Raw genomic sequence first — 23,443 nt, 5'->3', positions numbered from 1 at the left:
AACTCTCGTTCTTGTTTTTTTTTCTCACTCTACACATTGCTTTGCTCATCCAGTGGTTTGGCAGTAATTGTAAAAAAAAAAAAAAAATTTACAATTGGTGAGCAAATACTTGTCGTGTTCTCCAGAGAGATGTTGCTAATGACCAAGGCACAGTGGGCTGCTGCTCTGTGGGTCACCTGCAGGGGCCAATGGGCCAGTCATTACCTCTCCATGGTAGTCGAGAGAAGGCGTCGTCAAATGATCTATCCTTGGAGAGCAAGAGAGAAAAAGACACTGCCTTAGGGTGTGTTCATGCTGGGAGAAATGCTCCAGCATCGATCTGTGGTCCCATGCTGGCTGTGCCGTGACACTGCATCACCACAGGCAGAGAAGAGAAGACTTTACGCATGTTAGTTTAGAACTGAAGACTGAACAGCCAAAAAAATTCTTCGCCTGGTTTATGTTCAGAGTGTGTGATCAACACTGAGGCTCAACTAACAGCTGTAATAATTAACACCTACACACTCGATGTGTGAAAATGCAGATTGGAGAATGGGTCTGTGTGCAGGTGTGTGTGTGTGTTTGCGCTCGTGTCTGTGTGCATGTATACAAATTGGAGCCTATGTTTATAGGTGTGTGTGTGTCTTTCTCTGTCTGTCTGTGTGTGCTTGTGTGTCTGTGTGCATACTTATTGAAGCCTTGGTTTATAGGTGTGTGTGCTTGTCAGTGCATTCATACATATTGGAAGAGCCGGGGTTTATAGGCGTGTGCGGCAGACATATTGGAACCTGTGTGTGTGTGTGTGTGTGTGTGTGTGTGTGTGTGTGTGTGTGTGTGTATATATATATATATATATATATATATATATATATATATATATATATATATATATATATATATAATACAGTGGAACCCGATTATGTCGATTTCCTAGGGGGTTGCCAAAAAGCATCGAGATAAACGAAAATTCTTTATGTACATGATGTGCGTTAATAAATGAGAATGTGCATGCACGTGTTTTTGGAAGGTTTTTTTACACAACAGCGTTCCTGCGATTTGTTTGATGAAGGCATGCTATAAAAATGTACATACATGTTTGTTAACTGTCAGGAATCCACCTGCCACGCCCCCTTCGGCGCCCCCTTTGGCGTGGCAGGTGGTTTCTTGGCCGCTTTCTCTGAAGCTCCCGGCTTCAATCGCGCACATATGGTGCTCGTTTAGCATCATCACCAGCTCCTATTTAAACTTCCACACTCTCACTGTCCGTTATTGTTGCTATATGTTGGTTCACGGCGGTTGTTGTTATCGCTCATGCGTATCCCGGTACGTGCCTTCCCACCGGCACTCTCTCAACGGCTGCACTTTTCTTCCCAAAGCGCATTCCCCCCCGATCCTGCCGTTGTTCATTCTATGCTTTTGCTGCTCCTACCAAGCGCGGCTTTCGCCTCCCGTTTATCTCATAACATTTAACAACAAAAGGCATATGTGCACTAACTATCAGCAGAGATTCACTAGTATACAATACAACACCTGTAGCATCTGTAAGGCTTGATTTTTCCGACACTTTGCGAGTTGTTCTGTGGCTGATTCACACTGAAGGCATCAAAACTATGAATTAACACATGTGAAATTATATATGAATTATATACATAACAAAAAAGTGTGAAACAACTGAAAAATGTCATATTCTAGGTTCTTCAAAGTAGCCACCTTTTGCTTTGATTACTGCTTTGCACACTCTTGGCATTCTCTTGATGAGCTTCAAGAGGTAGTCACCTGAAATGGTCTTCCAACAGTCTTGAAGGAGTTCCCCGAGAGATGCTTGGCACTTGTTGGCCCTTTTGCCTTCACTCTGCGGTCCAGCTCACCCCTAAACCATCTCGATTGGGTTCAGGTCCGGTGACTGTGGAGGCCAGGTCTTCTGGCGCAGCACCCCATCACTCTCCTTCTTGGTGAAATAGCCCTTGATGCCCTTCACTGTGACTCTACAATTTTCATGGTCATGAAAATAAAGAAAACTCTTTGAATGAGAAGGTGTGTCCAAACTTTTGGTCTGTACTGTATGTGTGTGTGTGTATATATATATATATATATATATATATATATATATATATATATATATATATATATATATATATATATATATATATATATATATATATACTGCAAATTATTTGAGATTTAAAATGAATTTTCAAGTAGCAAGGGGGGACATTTGATAATATCCATAATCTCCCCCCTTCCAGAGATGAATCATTTTAGTCTGGCTATAAATAACTTTCTGCAAATGATGCGCCAAGGATCAAATGACTCTTATCTTTCCTTGACAAAATGCTTTGTCTTCCTCGCATTGCCAAACAGCTTCCGAGGCGTGGGTCAGATTGCACAAAAGAAATCACAAGAATTCAACATGTTAAAACAGTATGTTTTTCAATGAATTTGATCTAAATCAGTGTTTCAGACCAAAATCCTTCATGTACAGAATTAATAATCGATGTATGTATATAATAATAATAATAATAATAATAATAATAAGTTGCATCGAAAGTCTGTGTCAGCTAATTGTGTTACAGGGAAAGCTGTAAATGTATAAACTTGTTTTTCCTGCAATACTGGAGGTGTATAAATCTGAGTTATTTAGCTACTGAGAACTACTGTGCATCTTACTGTATTTTTACCTGAAGGGAAATTATTGGGGAAAAATGGTTTTCCCCTTTGAATCAATACAAAGATCTTTAGACTGACTGTGTTTATTCTGCAATGAATCATCTTTGTCCTGATGGGAAATTATAAAAGAACAAAATCAGAAGCAATGAAGGCATGGGGAATTCATTCATTCATCTTCAGGAATTGATTTCTCTCAGTGTTTCAGTGATCCAGGACCACTCCCAGAAACACTGGACGTTAGGTGGGAATACACAATGAATGTAATGTCAGTCAACCTCACAGCATCATCGATACATCAGTCCTTCTGCCTGCATGTTTTTGTGATGGCATGGTTGTTGGAAGAACATGTGAAACTTTTTACAGACAGTAAACTGGGGTCAGGATTGAACCAGTGATTCTTGCACCAATTAGCATGATGCTGGAAGAAATATTTCCTAAATTGTTTTGTGAATTTTTTTTTTTTAAAGGGGTTGGTATTGGGGGATGGGGGATTATTGATATATACAGTATTTGTTTTGACAATATTCTGCACAGGGTGTGTGTGTGTGTGTGTGTGTGTGTGTGTGTGTGTGTGTGTGTGTGTTTTTTTTTTTTTTTTTTTCTCCTTTTATCTCCTTGTGGACATATGATTGCATTATAACTTCTTATCATCTGTAACTCACTCTAGGTAGTGCTTCACACCAAAGAAGGAGAGCGTCTGTACCGAATTTCACCTTGGGCAACGTATGTTACTAGAGCTGACACATCGGTTGTGTATGAGTGGGCGTACTGGGATCCTCCTCATCCATATGTAGTAAGTACTTAGTTGTTTATATTGAAACAGGATTTTTTTCTTTTGGCTTTTAAAAGATCGAAGACATACAATTTCAATTAAACACCCTTAGATGGTGATCCTATGTTCATTTGAAAGACATTTTGAACATATAGAAAATGTCCTTTAATGCTTTTTAATAATCATTGATCATCACAACTTCGAAAACTGTTTTGTTTTTTTTGTTTTTTCCTCTGTCCCAGCCAATGACTCATTTATTATAGATAATGGAACAGGGTAAATATTTTTATTTTTATTGTCTTTAGGAATCTACACATAATGAACTACAAGTAAATTATTGATTTTAATAAATAATTTTCTTAACCATTTTTCTAATAAATCAGGTTCTTAAAACCCTCAGGCCATTGATCTGGATGCTGATGTGCCTTCTTATTCTGGACAGATGTGGTAGCTTAGTGGTTAAGGATCTGGTTTACTGATCAGAAGGTTGGTTGTTCAAGCGCTAATATCTCCAACTTGCCATCATTGGTCACCTGAGCAAGATTCTCAACCCCACCTGCTTCAGGGTGCTGTATCATGGCTGACCCTATGCTCTGACACCAGCCTTCTAACAACCATGTTTCTTATTTAAATGCAAAGTGCAGCAATTTCCTGCAAAAGAAACCCTTAAAAAAAAAAATCAGTTTCAACACTGAATTTACAGAAACATGCATTTAATCAATCAAAGAGAAATGCATTAACCCATCTTAGACCCATCTTGTTTCTTTAAAGATCAAGTCTGACTTTTAAGGGTTATAAGGCCTAAATATTAGCCTGATTGTTTAATCAATGTGTGTGTATTGTACTCCGATAAGCTAATATAAAAGTGTTTTTTTTTTTTTTTTTTGTATAACATCTGCAACATTTATCATTAAAAGCTAGATTATTGGTCAATTTTATATGTATTAAATCACTGATATTAGTGTAAGATTTATGAGTGAGTGTCTTGGGGGGGGAAAGTGTTTACATGGTAGTTTTCCTAAATTGAAATTATTATTATTATTATTATTTTTTTTTTTTTTGGATCTCTTTTAATTATAATTACACTTCAAGCAAACTCGAGTCTGCTTTTCTTGGAAAGAAAAAGGGAGAAAAATGGATTTTAATCTTACTCAACTGTATTTATTATTGCATGTGATAAATAAACTATAAAACAAAGTATACAGCCATCATAGCCTATATGTTTTTTTGCATTTCATTATTATATTTTTTTTGAGGAACTCTATTTGTTAGAGAAGATGCATTAACATGCTGTATGTTAAAGACAAGGGTTTTATAGTCCAAGCTAAAATTACAACATTTTGGCTTTTTAAGAGAATTTACAAGAAGCAGCATCTGATGCAATTTCCCGACCGCATACATTTTTAAGGTCAATTTGATGTTTACTGAGCTTTGTCCGAGTTTTGCACATGCAGTATTTATAAGGAAGCTGATCCACATGGGAAACATCCATCTTTTTTCTGCACTTTAGCATAAACATCCTCGGCCACAGAAACCCCGCAGTTTACGGATATACGAGTCACATGTTGGCATCGCATCACCGGAGGGCAAAGTGGCATCCTACAAAAACTTCACTTACAACGTGCTGCCTCGGATAAAAGACCTGGGTAAGATATTTACTTGAAAATGCTTCCCACTACATCTGTGCATCAGGTGTGTGAGCTAAACTAACATTACATCACACTAACAAGCTCAGTATCCAGACCTCATTAGAACGTCCTGCTAATGGCTAAAGAACAAACCGCCATCTCCTCTGCCTTTCAAAAATTCTTTGTGTACTCTGTGCCTCCTCCAGACAAATGTTTTTTAAGCAAGTTTTTCTGTATGCCAGGGAGGTTGTTTTTCTATTTGCCAGGGTCCCTCCTTCATCACAGGGGGACCTGAGTGGCAGCGGTGCTTAACCCAACAACCCTGACGTGTGGAGGACGAGATGCTGTTGTGTGAATTATCATCCTGGACCGACTGTTCAGTCAGGTCTCTATGAGCCACTTCTCCAGGCCCTTCTGTGGGTCAAAAAGGCACTTATAGGCTCCTGCTGGCATGCAAAGTGGTCATTAGTGTCTCTTCTATGTAGTTATGCTTGTTGTGCGTAGATTTGTTTGTGTATGTGGTTTCTCAGATAGTGCTCTTCTTGCTGGACAGATCAAATTACTTTTTTAGGTCTTTTTTTCTAATAATTTTAGGTACACATTTTTTTTCATGTTCTGCCATGGTATTTAGTTTATATGCAGTGTTCCAGGGTATCCACATGCCCTTAAATGTAAGCCCTGAAATGGCATGTCTGATTAATTTATCTATTACTTTTCAAACAGAAAAATATAGCGTTGCCTATTCAAGCTGATTAGTACCAATGTGCTGACTGTGCTGCATAAATGGGTAACATTCTCTCCCTGGATTTGCCCGCTTTGTAAGAACATAATGATATGCAAATTCAGTTAAAGTCTGGCAGTCATTAAGTTTGCCATGTTAGAATCCCATACACAACATGGCATGCATCAAATGCCACCAGCAGCTGCAATGTCACATTATTTTTTATGGTGGAAGCCTTTAGAGAGTCTTTTGTAATGTGACATAACAGGCTTGTTTCTTCTTCATGATAGACAGTGGTCAATAAAGGACAAGTTCAAATCTGTTCTCATGGTATAATATTGTTTGTTGATGACTTTCCCTGTCTGGGGGTGAGGTGAGGTGAGGATTGGTGAGGTAGTCAATAAGGGCATACATACTTTTTCCCTATGTTTGCCCTCTGTAAGCTGTATAGGAAGAAATTCTAGGAAATGATCATAATATATAGTAATTAATTTTATTCTAGGATTATTATTTTGTTTATATTTTTTAGTTTTCACAATTTTTTAAAGAGAATTTTATTCACTAATGTGAATCTTTATTGCATCATGTTGCGGAATGAGTTACTACAATTTTACATACAGATTACAAATAAATTTTACTATTAAATTCTATATGAATTACTTGAAAGAAGACGATCCTATCATTTAACACACAAAAAAAAAAAAAAAGAAAGTAGCTTATTTGTTATTTGTTGTTGCACTATTCCATCGAGAAGAAATAGTCATTGCGTGTCTATGGTAGCTGATGCACTGCAGTGGCTGAGCTGCATTACTGGAAGATTCAACACACTTTGGAGACATTCATTCATTATTTAATCATTTTGTCATTTTTAGCTCTGTGACTGAACCTGTTAACAAATTTTGTATTAATCCACTGTTTCATGAATGTCAATTGTACTTTACAGCAATACGTATTATATGTGTATGAAGATATTTAGCTTGGGTATGAGGAAAAAATGCCTGAAACTTTTATAAATCAGATTTGTTCTTTGGGATGGACATGAATTTTCACTTCTTGAAGTCGATTTAAAAATCCAGTTTGCTGCTTTGGTGCATTTTAAAACCATATTACACACGTGTATACATTGTTGTTGTTTTTGTTTTGTATTTCTTTTAGTTTTTTTTTAATTGGCTAGTTTATGTCATTGCTTATTGAATATTTAGTCTGTGTTAATTATTTAGTTCAACCTGATTTCACCTGCTGTGAATACTGTACCAATGCGTCTCTAGAGTTAACTTTTTGCTAGTTTTGGAAATCTATAAAAGACGCCTGAGCTTCCCAGCAGCATAGAAACGTGTTTAAGAAAGAGAATGAGAAAAGGAATGAGTAAGTGCCTGCATATGTATATCCATGAGCCAAGTGAGGCTTCCTCAGAGGCTGCAGTGCTGTCATCATTTCAAAAAATATAAAATTTGTGAAGCAGCACAAAGAAACTAAGTAAAATAAATAAATAAATAAATAAACTGCTCTGCTCTGAGAAACAACAGTATGAGACTCTTCAAATCTACCTCCTGAGTTTAGTTTTTTTGGAAGGGGTTTTTACCATAAGATTTCAAAGACCTGTCAGTAAGAAAGAGACGTGACTAGAGACTGTAGCCATGTTTCAGCATTAAAACGGGTCAAGAGGATTCCACATGACCCTATAAGTCATCCCTTTACTCTGTCCCAGTGGCCTCAGCCTGTCTTTTACAACTTTAGATGTATGTATAGGAAGTAAACTTGTCAGGGAGTTGTTTTGGGTTTGAGAGCATTCAGTAGGGAAAGGGGGGGTATGTTTTTGAGGTCACAAAAAATATTTCATATTGCACATATCTAAAACACTTATTTTTTCCTTTTGCAGGCTATAACTGTATTCAGATGATGGCTATCATGGAACACGCCTATTATGGTAGCTTTGGTTACCAAGTCACAAGTTTCTTCGCTGCATCCAGGTAATCTTTTTTTATTTTTATTAAATGGTGTAGTACCTTTTGTACTTTTACTTAAGTACAAGTAAAGTTACTAGTCTAATAATCTACTCAAGTAAAAGTAAAAAAATGGCTTATTTAAAATGTACTCGGAGTAAAATTCTAGTGAAGTTCAAAAAGGACAAGGTGATATAAATCTCAGACTAATTGTTTTTAGTTGAAGGAACACTTTTTAATTTTAAAGTGCAATAAAAAAAACAAACAAAAAAATTAGATCGTCTCCATCTTTCTGTTTTGCGAGTTTTTTTTTTTTTTTTTTACTCAGTAACGGATATGATTTAAAGTGTAGTTAAGTGCAATACTTCAAACTAAACATACTTAAGTAAACGTAAAATTTCAGATAAAAAAAAAAAAAACTTTAAAAATGTGAAGTACACAACCTACTGAACGCGAGTAAATGTAATTTGCTCTGGTACCTCCGGTACTCGTATTGAATATTGAAGAAATTGGTAACAATGTTCACTTTAAGATCATTATATTATATGCTAGTATTTTCCTACATCTACATGCAATGAGGCCATTTAATATTCACTCGTTTATATTATCATCTTTAGTAAAAAACTTATTCAGGGTTTTTGGTGGATTTGGAGTATATCCTGCGATTAGTAGAAAGGGGACACAGGACATTTTGCATAGATAAATTCGTTCATACCTAGGGGAAATGTAGTGTCGCCTTCTAATTAGTGTGCCAGGAAGGCCATGTGGAAAAGCCAAATGTAAAAATAAGTGAGTAAGATTAAAATATTATACGATTTAAAACATTAGAGTAAGGCTATGCCGGTTATTCCAACAATTAATAGAGTAATCGGATAAGATGTACTTTTTTTTTTTTATTAAATAGCAATACTAAATACAGTATTAATACTGTATTAATACAAATTTTTTTTGCTGAAATTGCATATTGGAAATTGGAAATTGCAAATTGGATATCTGTAAAAACTAAACAGATTTAATTGCCATATCAAAATGAAAATACAGTTTTAGTTAGAAATGATCCCAAACTTTGGAAACTGTCATTTTCGTTGGACTGAATCCTATAGAAGCCTGTTTCCGACAGATAAAAAATAAAAATTTCCGACTTTTTATCTCACAATTCCGTTTTTTTTTTCTTTCTCGCAATTCTGACGTATTTCTCACAATTTTTACTTGTTATTTCTAGTAAACATCCAACATTTCTGGTGCATCCACCGATAACCATGTTGTCGGCCTGAAGTTTGAAGCTGTTGGCGTATGAACGAGGCTCTTCTGCTTCATCTGTCTTGTTCCGTCTCCTCCAGAACTGATTGTTAGACAGAGTTTTCTCCAGGGATCAGAGGCTTAGTTTGATTCCATGCGATTCTATTGAATGTAGCCTATTTCATTTTTCAGTGTGTAAAGCTTTCTGGCACTACTCAGGGGATGTCGCTGCCTGACTGGCTGAATAAAGTCGGATTTGCAAGAAATAAAGTCAGAATTGCGAAAAATAATCTCGGAATTGCGAATTAAAAAAAGTTGGAATTATTTTTGTGATTGTGGCAGGAACAGGCTTTTGTTTTATTCTGTTGCGTCTCCTGTGTTTACCTGTCTAGAGTGCGCCAGAGTTTAGCGTGTGGTGCGTCAGTAATAATGGTCCTCGGGAAACACAATGCTCAATGTGTAGTTTAATGGACTAAACAAAACATTAAGGCAAAAATAATTTTTCTTATTACTAGATTTACTCATGGAATCATTTCAGCCTTATATTAAAGTCTACACAGCAGAAAGTATTACCTATGTATTATGTATAATGCATAAAGATTTTAGTGGATTAATGTATTTTAAGTTGTGTTTAGGCTGTCATTTAAGGATCCCTGTTTGGATGCTTAGCAATAAATTTGATCAGTATTGGAATTCAGAAGTACAAGAGTTCAGAGTATTTAGACCTTTTGTTTAGATCCTTCGTTCCAAGAACTACAGTAATAGTGCTACAACAGCAGAGCTTTTGTGTAAAATCGCTTTTTATTTCTTGCTGTGTTTCACTATCGAGAGTAGCTCTGCATAATTTGTCATGTACTGCTAATGGCATCCAGTAGCACATAGATTCTAATTAGTATATTCTTCCACCAGTGAGACTCATCACTTTTCACTTCCTTGTTTAATTTTTCACATATTCTTAATCGATAATCATGAGTATATTTCTTCTATGAACGGTGTTTTAGGTCCTACGACCGTGCCTCCAAACATTCCCGGGAGACTCTGGATCCGTTAATCTCCCTGTAAATACATTTGGCGTTAATCCCGGAGAGTGGCGCACATCTTAGATAAAGGAAGATCAAGTAGGGATGCTTCATTTACACTCACGAATTCGCCAGTCATCTCAGCTAGAGGAGAGAGCTTAAAGCCAGAGTGTAATATATACAGAGTAATTTCACCCATGATTGATCTCTCATGGCCATTTAAAAAGTGCGGCGGCTGGATGCTAGGAAGCGAGGGCAATGTCAGTGCGCGTGGCTTTTTGCCGGCAATGAGGGAGGAGGGGAGCGATGCGATGATAGCCCAAAGGACGGTTAAGCCTTCAAGGAGCAATTACACAAGTGGGATGCATAAGGAAGTGTCAAGTGCACTCCATCTTGCACTTTCCTCTGCAAAGAGCATCACGCTTGAATAAAAAACGCGACCTCCACTATGTCATTGTAAACGGCCCGCTGTTGTTTTTTTATTGCTGCTGGATTTGTTTTGGGTGGTAAAATTTTAAGGACAGAGATGAGATGAGCAATAATTCACACAACTTAGTCAGATATCATGTATTATGTACTAAGCATGTAGACGAAACGCACTAAGACGGCTTTGCACGGACAAAATGTAGCAGGGAAATGGCTACCATGCTTGAGGCTTTATATTTACGGTTATCGTTCCATGCTTATCATTTAATTACTCTCTACTTATTTTGAGCTACTTATTATATCCCCTTATTACCTTGCAGCCTTATCACATCTTTCCCTGATGAGTACTCTAGCCTTAATCTGAACCCTCTCTTCCTCTAGTCGATACGGCACTCCGGATGAGCTGAAGGAGCTCATCGATGTGGCTCACTCTATGGGCATCATGGTGCTTTTAGATGTGGTCCATAGTCATGCTTCCAAAAATACAGAGGACGGCCTGAACCGCTTCGACGGCTCTGATTCCTGCTTTTTCCACAGTGGAAATCGAGGAGATCATCCACTCTGGGATAGCAGACTCTTCAACTACTCAAGGTGGGATTTTTTTTCTTTGTGTTTTTTTAGTTCTTTTTTTACTAAAGACTTTAACCCATAAACACTCTCTCTGTGAAAATAATGTATATACTGTAGATAACGCAGAACAGTACTTGCTGTGGGGAGAAAAAGTATAGTTATAGTATCGTATAGCTACATACAAAGTATAGAATTTGGCACCCTTTATATAAATAAATAAAAAGTACCATACTGGGAAGGATAAAGTATAGTTTTATTTCATTAGTAGTATCGGTTTTCCAGATGTTTTGCCCTCCCACAGTTGGAAAAGTTTCCCTTTTTTTATTGACTAATTTTACATTAAATCCAATTTAGCTGATTAATATAGTAAGTATCGTATAATAACATTCTATTATAGTAAAACGTCTATAAATACGGATTTATATATTATTATATATTTCTTCATTCTTTTGAGGGTTGTTGATAATTCTGGACTTGACTGTACGTATATGGCAATTAAATAGGTAGAAAATAAGTAATATATTAAAAGTAAGTTCATCATACAAAAAGGTTTTATCCAAAAAGAAAAAAGTCTTATCCAAACGCGAGAGATGAAGACTCCAAACAGACCAGGTGATTAATTTCCTAATGTGTAACTGTCCAATTATGATGTTTCTTTGTCCATGATAGCTTTAGATTTCTGTTCGTGACTGAGTGGAATGAACCCTGATATAGACTTTTACTGTTGTAGGCCATTCACCTCAATGTTTAATGTTTTGTGCTTTTCTGCTCAGCTTTTCCTCTGACTCTTATCAACAAGGCATTTTTACCCACATTTTGATTTTTGACATCAAAGTTACCTGAAGCTCTTGAATTGTGTCTGCAGGATATTTTTCACTACTGCCAAATGAATAGTGGATTAGATATTTTCATAAATGTGTTTTTATAAATGTAGGTATACAGGTGTTCCTATAAATGCAGGTATACCTCAGTATTCGCTGTGAAATTTGGTCAAGTTATGGGAAACCTCTAAAATGGTGTTTTTGCAATCCTTCTTGCTTTTTTCTTTGTTCGCTTACTTAACCAACGTTAGCCATGCATCATTTCAGCTGTACTTTTAAAACTCCCAAAGCCCCGCGTATGTGTCTGAGCTGCGCTTCCAGGTCATGTGTGTGTAATTAATAACACTGTATTGAATTATGCCGGCATAATTGGTTCTACTCATCAGCATTTTGTTTGCTTATGATCGCACATTTATTTCTGCTTATCTGAAGCCGTGCAATGTTCATGTAGTTTGCTTTAAATGTTTTAACTTTTTTTTAAGGTTTGGTTTTGTTTATGAATAATCATACAAGTCTTCTTTTGGTTTGAGAGTCATTTGTCTTGAAAAACAAAAGGGAAACGGGGATGATACTGAAAAGTGCAGCATTGGCAATCTAGCTGCTTGTGCTGTTCTTATATTTGTGTCCATTAGTTTTAAATTCTATGATATTACATAATAGCCCAGTTCTACATCTACAGTATGTTTAATCATTTTACATTGAAAGCTTCCTTAAAAGTTTGTGTACTCCCTTTCAATTCAGAGCTTTGCACCAACAAAAGCTTTGAACACAAGGAGAAGAATTCCGATATTATCTCGCATAATATAATCTTGCAGGTCTACAGGGGAGTTCAGTCAAACATTTCCTTAACCAATGAATTTCTTTGGTCAAATGCTATTCTTTGTGATAAAATTCGAGAACTGAAGTGAACTGTTGATTCATAAAGTACATTGTATATACACACAACTGTCCTATGCTAATTTAATTGAGCTTAAGCAAACACGAATTTTTATAAAGAAATTGGCATGAGATCTAAGTTGATACACTGTATGGTCAAAAGTATGTGTCCACATTTCTCTGGCAATAACCTCCACTCTTCTGGGAAGAACTCCTCGTTTGATTTTGGAGTCTTGCTGTTGGAGTTTGTGCTCATTCAGCCACAAGAGTCACTCTAGTTCTTCTTTTTGTCAAGCTGGAACAGGTTTGGGCCTCTTGGTATGAAGTATTATTTATAGGTTTGCCATATCTCATGGACTACAGTGACTATACTTCACACACCCCTTGGGTTCTTCAGCATTTTCCCCCCAAAAAATGTTTTGTTTACTAATCAGTGGTGTATATTAGATTTTAGATATAGTATATTGAATTTAGTTATAGTTGCTGCTGTAACTGGCAGTTTTTTAATCATAAATTTGTCTCTACTATTTTCACTCAGCGTACCAAGAAATTAGTCTTTTTTTTTTGTGTCTCTCTTGATTAATTTGCACTTCTCGTCTCTTAAGACTGAGGTGATCAACTCACGGAAGTTATTTTGCTGTCAGCTCAGATTCCACACTTAATTAAGATGTGTTTTGAAACAAAACCTGAGTGTATCTTCAAGTGTTAAGATTAGAGGCGTGTGTATAATTGAATGATTGGATTCACAACTACAAGTTTTTTTTTTTTCTTTACTTAATTCAGTAACTCTTAATAACTCCAAAATTGAATTAACTTTCAATTTCAGTTAACATGTAGGACTGCAAGGCGGTCAAATATGAAGTTGTGAGACAAGCTTATTGTGCCATAGTGTATTAAACATTTTAGTGGTAAAAGGATAAAACATGTGATGTATATACTGTAGTATGCATTATAAAGAAAAGAACAAACGTATGCTTGTGTGGATTGTGACGCAAAGGAAAAATCTCATGCAAATTTGCACTCATGGCCCAAGTAAGTCATGTGGCAACACAGCTGTTTTCAAAATACAGAAACACTGTGAAGCCTAAAAAATGTAGAGGTAAAAACTATCTGCATTGTAAACAGTTTAGCGTAGTGAGACTAAGCATGTGTTGTTAACAGCACAAAGATTATGCATTTTTTTTGTTTTTTTTTTAAAGAGGTAAACATTTTTTGGCACATTGATGTGGTTATAGAGGTTGGTTTGAATAGGTTTGCTGCTGAATATCTTCGAGTAAAACTTTGATAACTTGCTGTGGAATATAATGTATACATTTGCCAGTATATTCAAAGTATTAAGATGTTACAAGAAGGTAAATGTAAAAGTTTTTCTGTAAGATTGGATTGATAGATAATTTGATCAACAGTGGTTTAACTCCTAAACTCAGATAAATGTGAATTTTCTTTTTTTTTGGCAACCAACAGTCATTTTATGGTGCATGGCAGCTTAGTTTAGCATGTTTTCCTGGCACCTTTCGTAATATGAGCGTGTAGTTCTTTTTGTGCTTTGGAGGATTCATCTGGGTTGTCTGGTTTCCACCTTAAGGCCAAAAACATGCTGCAGGTTGACCTGGCTTTTCAAATTGGCTGTAGTGTGTGCAATGTGTAGAGACTGTAGAGACCTGCAATGTATTAGCACCCTTTCGGGTTACCCTAGAGTCTTCCTGTCCAGGATAAGCGCTATTTAGAATGGATGGATAGATGAAACTATGGAACTACCAGTCATGTGTGTCAATATTTACTGTTCTATCAATACAAATTTCCACCACAGGTTTTACAGTCATAACAAATATCATGGGACCCCATATGGCATTATCATGTCCATAACAACACTTATTCATGCTCATTTTACAATAAGAAATCATCACTTTGTGGCTTTTTGCCAGCAAGCACCAGTTGCAGGTTGTCTTTTGTTGCTGTGCTGCACTCAAACTGATTCCAGCTGAATCGAGACTGTCTGTGAGAGAAAGTGTTAAGCTCTTTCTAGAGTAAACAAACCAGTGGTCATTTGTACAAATCAATATGACTGTTCTATTTTCATGTCAAACTACGATTTTTTTGGTGACAGGCAATAGAAAGGAATTGATTTTGTTTGCTGAAATATTTATCATGACCCACACACATCCACATGCAAGAACAAATTCTTACAAATTCTCAGTGTGCAGGGTTTTTTTTTTCTTTTCAGTTTAAATATTACGGTATTTTCAGGTTGTGTTACTAATATACTAAACACCTTGGAAAACTTTTTTTTTTTTTTTTTAATCGTTCTATTAAGGTTTCTCAGCCTCTTTAAAGGGTTCTACTTGGAATCTTTCATTATAACACACTGTTTTAGGGTTCTTAGGCTTTTTTTTTGGGAGCTGTTATAGAATTGGTCTGAGGAATTCAGCGAAGCGTGTTGATAGGACCTGCGTTACCACATCGTGCCTAATTTGCATATAGCTGAGAGAATCTCAATTTAAATGTTGCTTTGAATGTCTCTGGAATCACAGCCCAGTGCCACACACATGCATAGAAAATTAATGGTTTCCTGTTGCTTTGTCACTTGCTAGTGTGACAGTTCAGAGTTAAGCATGTTGACTGATGCTGGGTTTGACAGCTCAGCAATGTGTCAATCAAATCCGCCAAAGTCGAGGCTTTTCTGCTTGTGCTGTTGTCGCGCTTTTATTCAGTCTTACACCATAATCATTATCATTATAATAATCAAAATCATCATTAACGTCATCATCGCACTTAGCTGAAGTTACACTGTAGGATGCCTTTTAGTGCTATGATTTATTTCATTCATCCATCCATTTCATTATTTTAGCTCATTACTGTAACCACGCCCTAAAAATAGTGCATTTGGTAGAATTCTTTTGAGTGTATTATATTTAGAAGCAGCAACTCCTGCCAGTCTGTCTGGCTGTAAATTATGCTCTGAAGACAGAATGTTTTCCTGCTCAATTATTAATGTGTTATTTATTATAGAATAAATGCAATGCAAGTGAAATCAATAAATACTATTTGCTGTTAGATGAGCAGTCGATTGGGATGGAGTCGGAATGAAATTTCGAACAAAACGGTGACTGAATGAAGGCAGAACAGTAGTCACCTGTATTTTTAACTATTATAGAGCAACATGCATGAGAGAAACCTGTGTCAGTTGGGTTTAGTGTAGTTTTCACATCTTTGTGTACATATTCAGTCCAAATATCTTGTTTTTTTTATAAAACTGAAAAAAGAAAAACAGGCAAAGAAAATTGAAGATTTACGATTCTGCAATTTCTAGTTCAGATTTCTGGCAATGACTATTGTATTGACTTGTATTTCTTCTATTAAAGCACATGCTCAGACAACATTTATGGATTTGGTCTTTGATTGGGTTTAACAGAAAGGTGTGGATTCCACAAAAGCTCGAGTGCACGCTGTTATTAAAGAAAAAGCAAAACCCAATTCCACAGAAATCGGCTTAAATTGCAGTACAAATTTCTTAGAATTCGACTTCACAATATTTGATTGTATGATGATACAATTTCTAAAACTATTTTTTCTTTGTTGTCTATTAGACAAGAAGGCAAGTTAAAACCTTTTTTTTTACTCTGTTGTTGTGTGCCTGAGTCAAGTTGAGTCTTTGTGTGCATTCTCTGAAGCTGTAGCAACTCTATTCAATGTTAGACACGATGCTTGTCTGGTTTGGACTCAAGGTCTAGTGTGTACCTGCAGGAAGCCAATGATTATAAATATTATAGAGAAGAGCAAGCTGTACTGGACATGTATTTACTCCTGTTCATAAATTGATCTAATGCTTTCTTTATTGGTGTGTGTGTCTCTGTTTTCCTGTGCTTGTTGCTCTGTATCTTGACCTTGAGTGAATGTGTGTGAGTGTGTGGTTTCTTTTAGCGAAAATATGTGAAAGTTATTGAAAAAGAATGCATCTCCTCTTCTGGATGCTGTATAATTAAGTAGGATAAAGAAGGGCCTTGGAGCTGCACAGAGCATCTCACGATTGATTGATTCAGTGACACCTCTGAATTTTGTGTGTGAATCATTTTGATGCGATTTGAAGCTACTTTTCTTTGAATAAGCTAAATCCTACCAGCCCCCAAACTAGACTTGGTTCACAGCCTATTATGCCGAGGTGCTAAAAATATGGCTTGCACATTAGATTTCAAACATGCCTATATCTCCAGCACTTGTTTTTAATGCCAGGTGTCCATGTCTGACATCAGCTCCAGTGCTAACTCCTATAACAATGTGAATAATACATGCCATTCAACAGAACTCTGTCTGCGGCTTGTTGTTCACATCATTATAGGTTCCTATAAGTATTACACATATCTGTCTTTAGCACCTCCTAACCTTAATGACCCTCGCTGCTGAGCTGGAAACTTTTTTTTTTCTTGTTCGTTAACTGTCTCGCCGATTTCTTGACATCAGCAAGGATCCGTGTCGCTGTCGCAGAGTCAATCAAATGTTGTTTTGAACCTGAGTTTAATAAGTGGGTGCCAACAGCTGCAGTGCCAAAACATTACCCTGTGTTTAGTGTCAGACAGCACAGGGATCAGTTAATAAGAGAGCAGAGCTGGAGTTTCATTACTTATTGAGCCTGTACTGTTATCAGAGGGACTCATTAGATGGGTTGTAGACATATGCCACGACCGCCAGTGATCTGAAGAGTCATTTGTAAAACCCCAAAGGACGGCCCTGGTGTTATCGCCGCTTCGTAGCAGATATTTATTTCTTTGTTTATTTTCGGCCGATGGTTTGTTTTGTTTGTGATTTGAGGTCAAACACTCTTGTTATGTTCCGTTCTGAGGAGATGAATTGCGTTTGGAGGCCGGAAGCAGGGAGCGAGAGAGTGTGTGGCGCTGCTTAATCAGGAGACTTTGATATTGATGATGAGAAGGTTCTGGCTGCAGTCCCATTAGTGGGCGAACACGGAGATCGAGTGGGGTGATTTTATTAGCCTTCTTGTAAACTTGCTGTGAAAAAACTGCCGTCCGACGACACGTGAGACCGACTTGGCGTTCGATGCACCGCATTTTGACATGCCAAAATCCCATGTACAAGGATGATTTAGTAAATTAGGTAATGCAGAAAATAGTAAATAAAAGGTTGTGCTTTGAAAGGCTGCTGACGATGGTTTCGATTAGCATTTGCTTGGGAAGTACTTGTACAAGGAACTGTTGTACAAGGACATATAGTAGATTATAAGAATGCCTAGGTAGTAGGTGTTATAAATACAACCTAATTATTTAATCATAGCCAAATAGTCATGCTTTGAGGAGCAGCTTCCTTTATGAACCTACAGACTTCTATTTACATTGCATTTCCCTTCGTCTACACAAAATACTTTTGAATACATTTGTAGCAAGAATGACTGTTTCTCCTGAAAGCAGATAAAAATGTGTGAATATTTCTATAACACTGTAATTTTTCAGAAATACAGAAGATTCATTGGCCAGCATTTCATCTGTTAGGAGAACTGACTCACTGGCTTTAAACAAAGATGTCTATTCTAGTGCTCACTTATCCTACTCATAAAACAGGTGTTAAACGCTGTTCTAGACACTTCCACTAGGGTTGAGTCAGCTTTTATGCAAAAGCCCTGAACTGAATCAAGATTAAGTAGTCTTTACTGATTTTCTGTAAATGGAATGAAGAAACATCTGGAATAATTGGCCAGTGAAACAGTATATTTGTTAAATTTTAGCAGCTACGGTAAGTGCAAGTGAGACATTAAAAAGTCACTTAAAAAGTCATTGGCCTAACTCAAAGAATGAGCTTTTGTTAGGAATCAGTGGTACGGAGTTAGCCGTCTCTTCTGTTAGTCTGTACCAAAGAAAGTAATAAACTTTTTAATAAGATTAATGATTTCGGATTTCAAAGAAAATATTTAAAGTTAACGGTATTTTTTTTTTGCCAGTGTTGCTCGTTGCTATGGCAGCAGTGATGTGAGGAAACTTGAAGAACTTGTGCACTCTCTGAACTTAAGAATCCTATGGAATGAGGGGATTTCACCTCCTTCAGCACCATAAGCACTTTGCTAGCAAAGCCGTGAGAGACTTTTGTTCAAAACATCCTGTTTTTCCACAAGCATTCTGAATGCGCTGCAGTTTTTGCCAACATTTTCCATGGTGCTCATATTCAGAAATCATTATAACTGTTTTTATATTTTGTAGGTTGATTATAATTATCTTGGTAATTGATAATACCCCATAGAGCTTCAATATTGTGCTATAAATGTTGTAACACAAGTCTTACTATTCATAAAATTTTATTGAAGGATATTTATAATCATAGTGACTATTTAAATGATAAAACTGCATCAAGTAAGTTATGTTAAATTGACCATCACAGGTACATTTTAAAACACTAGATTTATTTATATATAATGTGTTTAAAACTTATTTTTGTATTTTACTATACAAACAAAAATGTAACAAAATATTTCTATAAAAATACAAAGATTTTTTTTATTTATTTATTATGTCTATACGAGGTGGTATCAATAACTTTCAAGATTAGACATGCCAAAAATGGCAGCACAAGGCTGCACGCATAGTAACAGGCAGCACCGACCTTCATAAGTCAGTTTGCCAAAAGACGTTGTCCTGTGTACATTGGGAACTGTGCACCCACCGTGCCACATCGCACTCCTCACAACCCACCCTATTCTCCAGATTTGGCTCCTGCGGACTTCACCCTCTTCCGAGATATAGATCCAGCTTAAAGGTCGCCATTTAGACATCATTGCAGAGATCCAGAAAGAGAATTGAACTCTGTGTTGAACTCCTTAGTGATAAATTAGACTGATGACTCCAGGCCTCCACACCCTACGTCAGTACTTGACTTTATGAACGACTTTGCTTACCTGGACTCCCAGTCACAGGTGGCTGTTGCATAATTTAAATGCACTCTCCCAACAATATGGCAAATACTTTTATGTTGTGTCAATCAGGAGCCCAGAGGTTCATTCAATTTAATGAGGTTGCTTCCATAAAATTCACAAAAACCTTTGTCCTGAGTTGCCTCTGTCTTGATATGGATTTGTTAGTTATTTTAAACACCACATTGCTTTGAAACTTAGTCAATGGCTGATGGATTGGTTCTGCTCTGGCTAATGTTAAACCGTTATTGAAAGTCAATGCGGCAAATACGTCATTGCAGCATTGCTCAGGCTGACGGGTTAGCACGTGAACTTAACCTCAGGAGTGTTAGAAAGTGGAAAATGCAAAGCATCCACAGCGCAGCCAACCCCTGCTTATCAGCCTTTGTATGAAAATGCATTTATATGAATGCTTGTGAAAAATTTGTCCTTTTAATGATTAGGTAACTAGCCCAAAGCCATGAGCTTAGTTGCTGTGCTTCTTGTAATAGGCTTTCTCAAAGCAGTGCAAGAACAAAATGGGAAAACAAGTAAATTAGAGCTCCAGGCTCATTTTGTTTTAACCCTCTTGGCTAGCATGGTGACCTGTGCCATGTCTGCCCAGCAAGGAAGTCCACTTCAAATGTGTTCCGACTGTCTTTCTTGGTTTATTTGCATTTTTTACTATTTTGTTGGTTCAACTCCACTTTCATCGAGGTTTATTAGAATTCTGCATCACATTTACTGGCGCCTTAAGATTGCTAATGAATAGACAATAAGGTGCCATTATAATGGCACCATGGTCATGCCTGATGTCCTTAACCAGTACTGTTGGATCATGTGGCAACATTGTGAATGATTTCCAATAGCAAGTCTGGGAAAGCTTCAGGCAGTGTCTCTTTGTGTATTATAACATGCCCAAGAAGGCCAAGAAAAAAAATTGCTCAGAACATTTATTACATTAGCACATTGCACATCCCTGCTTCACCACCACTTGTCTCTCTGTGTGACTTAATAAACTTTCTATTGAGATAAATGTCTGAAATCAGCAGGGGACACATCTGGGTGTCAATAGAGAATGCTAATTTTGACAGTTTTGCACTGCATCCAGAAATCTCTTTATGACACCGAAATGACACTGGGATGGCACATGTCACATCGTTTTGCCCAAGTGTGATTCATCCCTTAAGCAATAAACATTAATCCGCCATGCCTGTCTCTTACTGAATGAGCGAGAAAGCCGTTTTGCCAGCACTCCAAGAGCATCGTGTGAGAAGCGTGAAATGAGACGCCTCAGTCATCGTTTCCCACAAGGCCCGGCTGTTCGCCATCTCTCAGCCTGTCAAGCGCCATCGTTTCGCCGTTACGCCTCTTGTGAAATGACCTGTCAAGGTGGTAAATTTATTTGTTCTTATCTACTGGTTGACTGTAATGTTGAGGATCTGGGGATTTCAGTCAGCTCTCACTCAGACTCATGGCGGTATAGTCAGGGTGAAGTCACCACTTCAAGGAGGCAAGATACAAATTAAATCCTGCTGCTGCTTTATTAAAGAAGACAAATGACAATGAATAAAGTTAGTTTTACTGAAACAGGCATGCTTTAATGTTTTTTTTTTTTTTTTTATGTAATCATATGATTAAAATCATTTTAATTTATATGATGTCCTTCTTAAAACCAAGATAGTGTACAATGGGGTTGGGGTCAGGGTTAGAGGCAGTAACTGAGATCTTCAATCTCAGTTGGGGGACTCCCATAGTTAATAAAGCTGTTGCCTTACAGCTGGAGGGTCCCTGGTGTGGTCCTGAGCCCTGGAATGTTGCATGTTCTCCATTTGTCCACATGGGTTTCTTCTGCGTTATCTGGTTTGCTTCCATTTCTGACAAATGTGCCAGTATCAGTTATCAACTAGAATAAATGGTGTGTGTGTGTGTGTGTGTGTATGATGCCCTGAGAAGGACTGATCCACCTCGCATCCAATAAGTGCTCCATTTTAACCAAATGAAAGTGTGAGTCAGTCAGTCATGGCCACAGTGTCCATGCTGTGATCGATCTACCACAAACATTTTGCTTAAGTAATACAATAATGCTGCTCACATCTCTTATTGTTTCTCCCTTATCGACAGAAGCACAGTAAGTTTAGAACCTTTTTTTTTTTTTGCCAATCTGAGCTCTCTAACCTGCTTCTCACTCACTGAATCCCTTTTTATATTTTCTTTTGATAATAAAACGAGTGCAGTCTACCAACATTTGTTCCCTCATTTCCTGTTTGCTCGGAAGCTCTGAGTGGCTCTTGAATCACTTTGCACCCACTGAATCAGACTCATTACTAAATCTAATTCCTCTGCCAGCCAGCTTCATCTCGACCCAACCGCCATCATTAAGACCTTCTCATCTATTATTCCATGCGCTATCTCCCACCTCATCAGTAACTTCCTTGAATCTGGTTTTGGTCCCTCCTGCCCAGCAATTCTTCAGGTTTTGAACAAACACACAGTTCTAATTCTAAACTAAGAGAGTGGTGGCTACCTAGCTACTGAATTACCTTTTCTTTAACAACCTCTTTGAGCCTTTCCAATCTGATTTCCGTCTCCTGTATATCACCGAGACAGCTTCTGTCACTAATGATCTGCTCTCGACTGACTGGTGACACTCTTAGTATTCTCACTCAGTCGAAACTTGGTGTAGCTTCCGCCACAGGAAAACCATGAAAAACGTTTTTCAGAACAGTTTCTAAAAATTGGTAAAAGACAAGCTTATGTACTGTCTTAAATTTTCAGAAAGATTCCCAAAGAAATTATTTCTTTATTACTATTATTATTCAGCTTATACAGCATTCATTAAGTTTTGCAAAGAGAATTATTACATTGTTTTACTTCAAACTGTTTGCATTAATGAAGTCAAGTGGCTCATTGTCATTTCAACCATACACAGCTGGAACAGTACACAACATTCCTTCTGAACCAAGTTGCTTCATAAAACAATAATTAACTCTCTTTTGTCTAATGAAATTCTGATACAAACAGACCCCTCACACAGGACTACTTACAGTGCATGTGTGCAAACAATGTACGCCAGTTCGTTACAGTACAAATCATATTACATACAGTATGTAAGTAATCAGCATAACTAGCCTCAAAAGTCTTCTAGTCTTTGCTATTAAATATGACCAGTTGCCTCATACTTTCACAAAAGCACATTAATTGCCATTAACTTATCATGTTTAATCGCCACTCATTTAAACAAAATTCTGTTTTGTGATCCATTAACTTTCTACACTCCAGTGACTATATCTTGATCCGAAAACCTCATTGTGTCATAGCATTCTAAAGAACTTGGACGTGCACACGCAGAAGTGCAAGTAGCCAATCAGATTGCAGCTTTAAAGATTTTGAAGTCACTGGCCAGTTCAGTGTACAAAGAGTATACGGAGCTTTGTAGAATGTGAACAGTGTCTGAGACTTAGACAGCACAGAGGATTGCTATTGATAGAATATCCAGTCAATCTACAGAAAACATGGAAAGAAAAACCTTTCAAAACATTGCTAGTCCCAATATGGGAACAGGATGGTCTTTGCTAGTGTATATAAGCTTTTTCTAGCATGCTAACCACATTTTGTACCGACGTAATGTCATAATAGGTTGTGCTTATGACTGAAAATAGAAAATAAAAATAAAAGAATTACTAAACCTACTATTCATCTGTCCTTTTGAGTAATGTAATTGTATGCCGTGTACTTAAAGAGAAGAAAACAAGATGTAATAATCCACCTCCGTAGTGTTCTTTACTCCTTTACAGCCTTTGTTCATAACATGTTATTGGTCTGTTTGCAATGTGGGATAAATAGAATATAAGTGAAAATACATATAAAAGCTGCGGGGTGTTTTTATTAAG

The 23,443-nt window shown here is 37.0% G+C and overlaps 1 protein-coding gene across 1 annotated transcript in view; it reads left to right on the top strand.

The window, feature by feature from the left end:
* gbe1b (glucan (1,4-alpha-), branching enzyme 1b) overlaps window positions 1-23,443 on the top strand; it is a 123,054-nt gene that overhangs the window by 27,338 nt on the left and 72,273 nt on the right. The window contains exons 4-7 of the mRNA XM_046862394.1: window positions 3,314-3,439; window positions 4,929-5,064; window positions 7,647-7,737; window positions 10,776-10,985. Coding sequence (XP_046718350.1) covers window positions 3,314-3,439; window positions 4,929-5,064; window positions 7,647-7,737; window positions 10,776-10,985 — 563 coding nt within the window. The remainder of the gene's footprint in view (window positions 1-3,313; window positions 3,440-4,928; window positions 5,065-7,646; window positions 7,738-10,775; window positions 10,986-23,443) is intronic.

This window comes from Silurus meridionalis, chromosome 12 (genome assembly GCF_014805685.1).
Source record: "Silurus meridionalis isolate SWU-2019-XX chromosome 12, ASM1480568v1, whole genome shotgun sequence".
In the NCBI taxonomy this organism is placed as follows: Eukaryota; Metazoa; Chordata; class Actinopteri; order Siluriformes; family Siluridae; genus Silurus; species Silurus meridionalis.
This window is presented reverse-complemented; position numbering and strand designations above follow the sequence as displayed.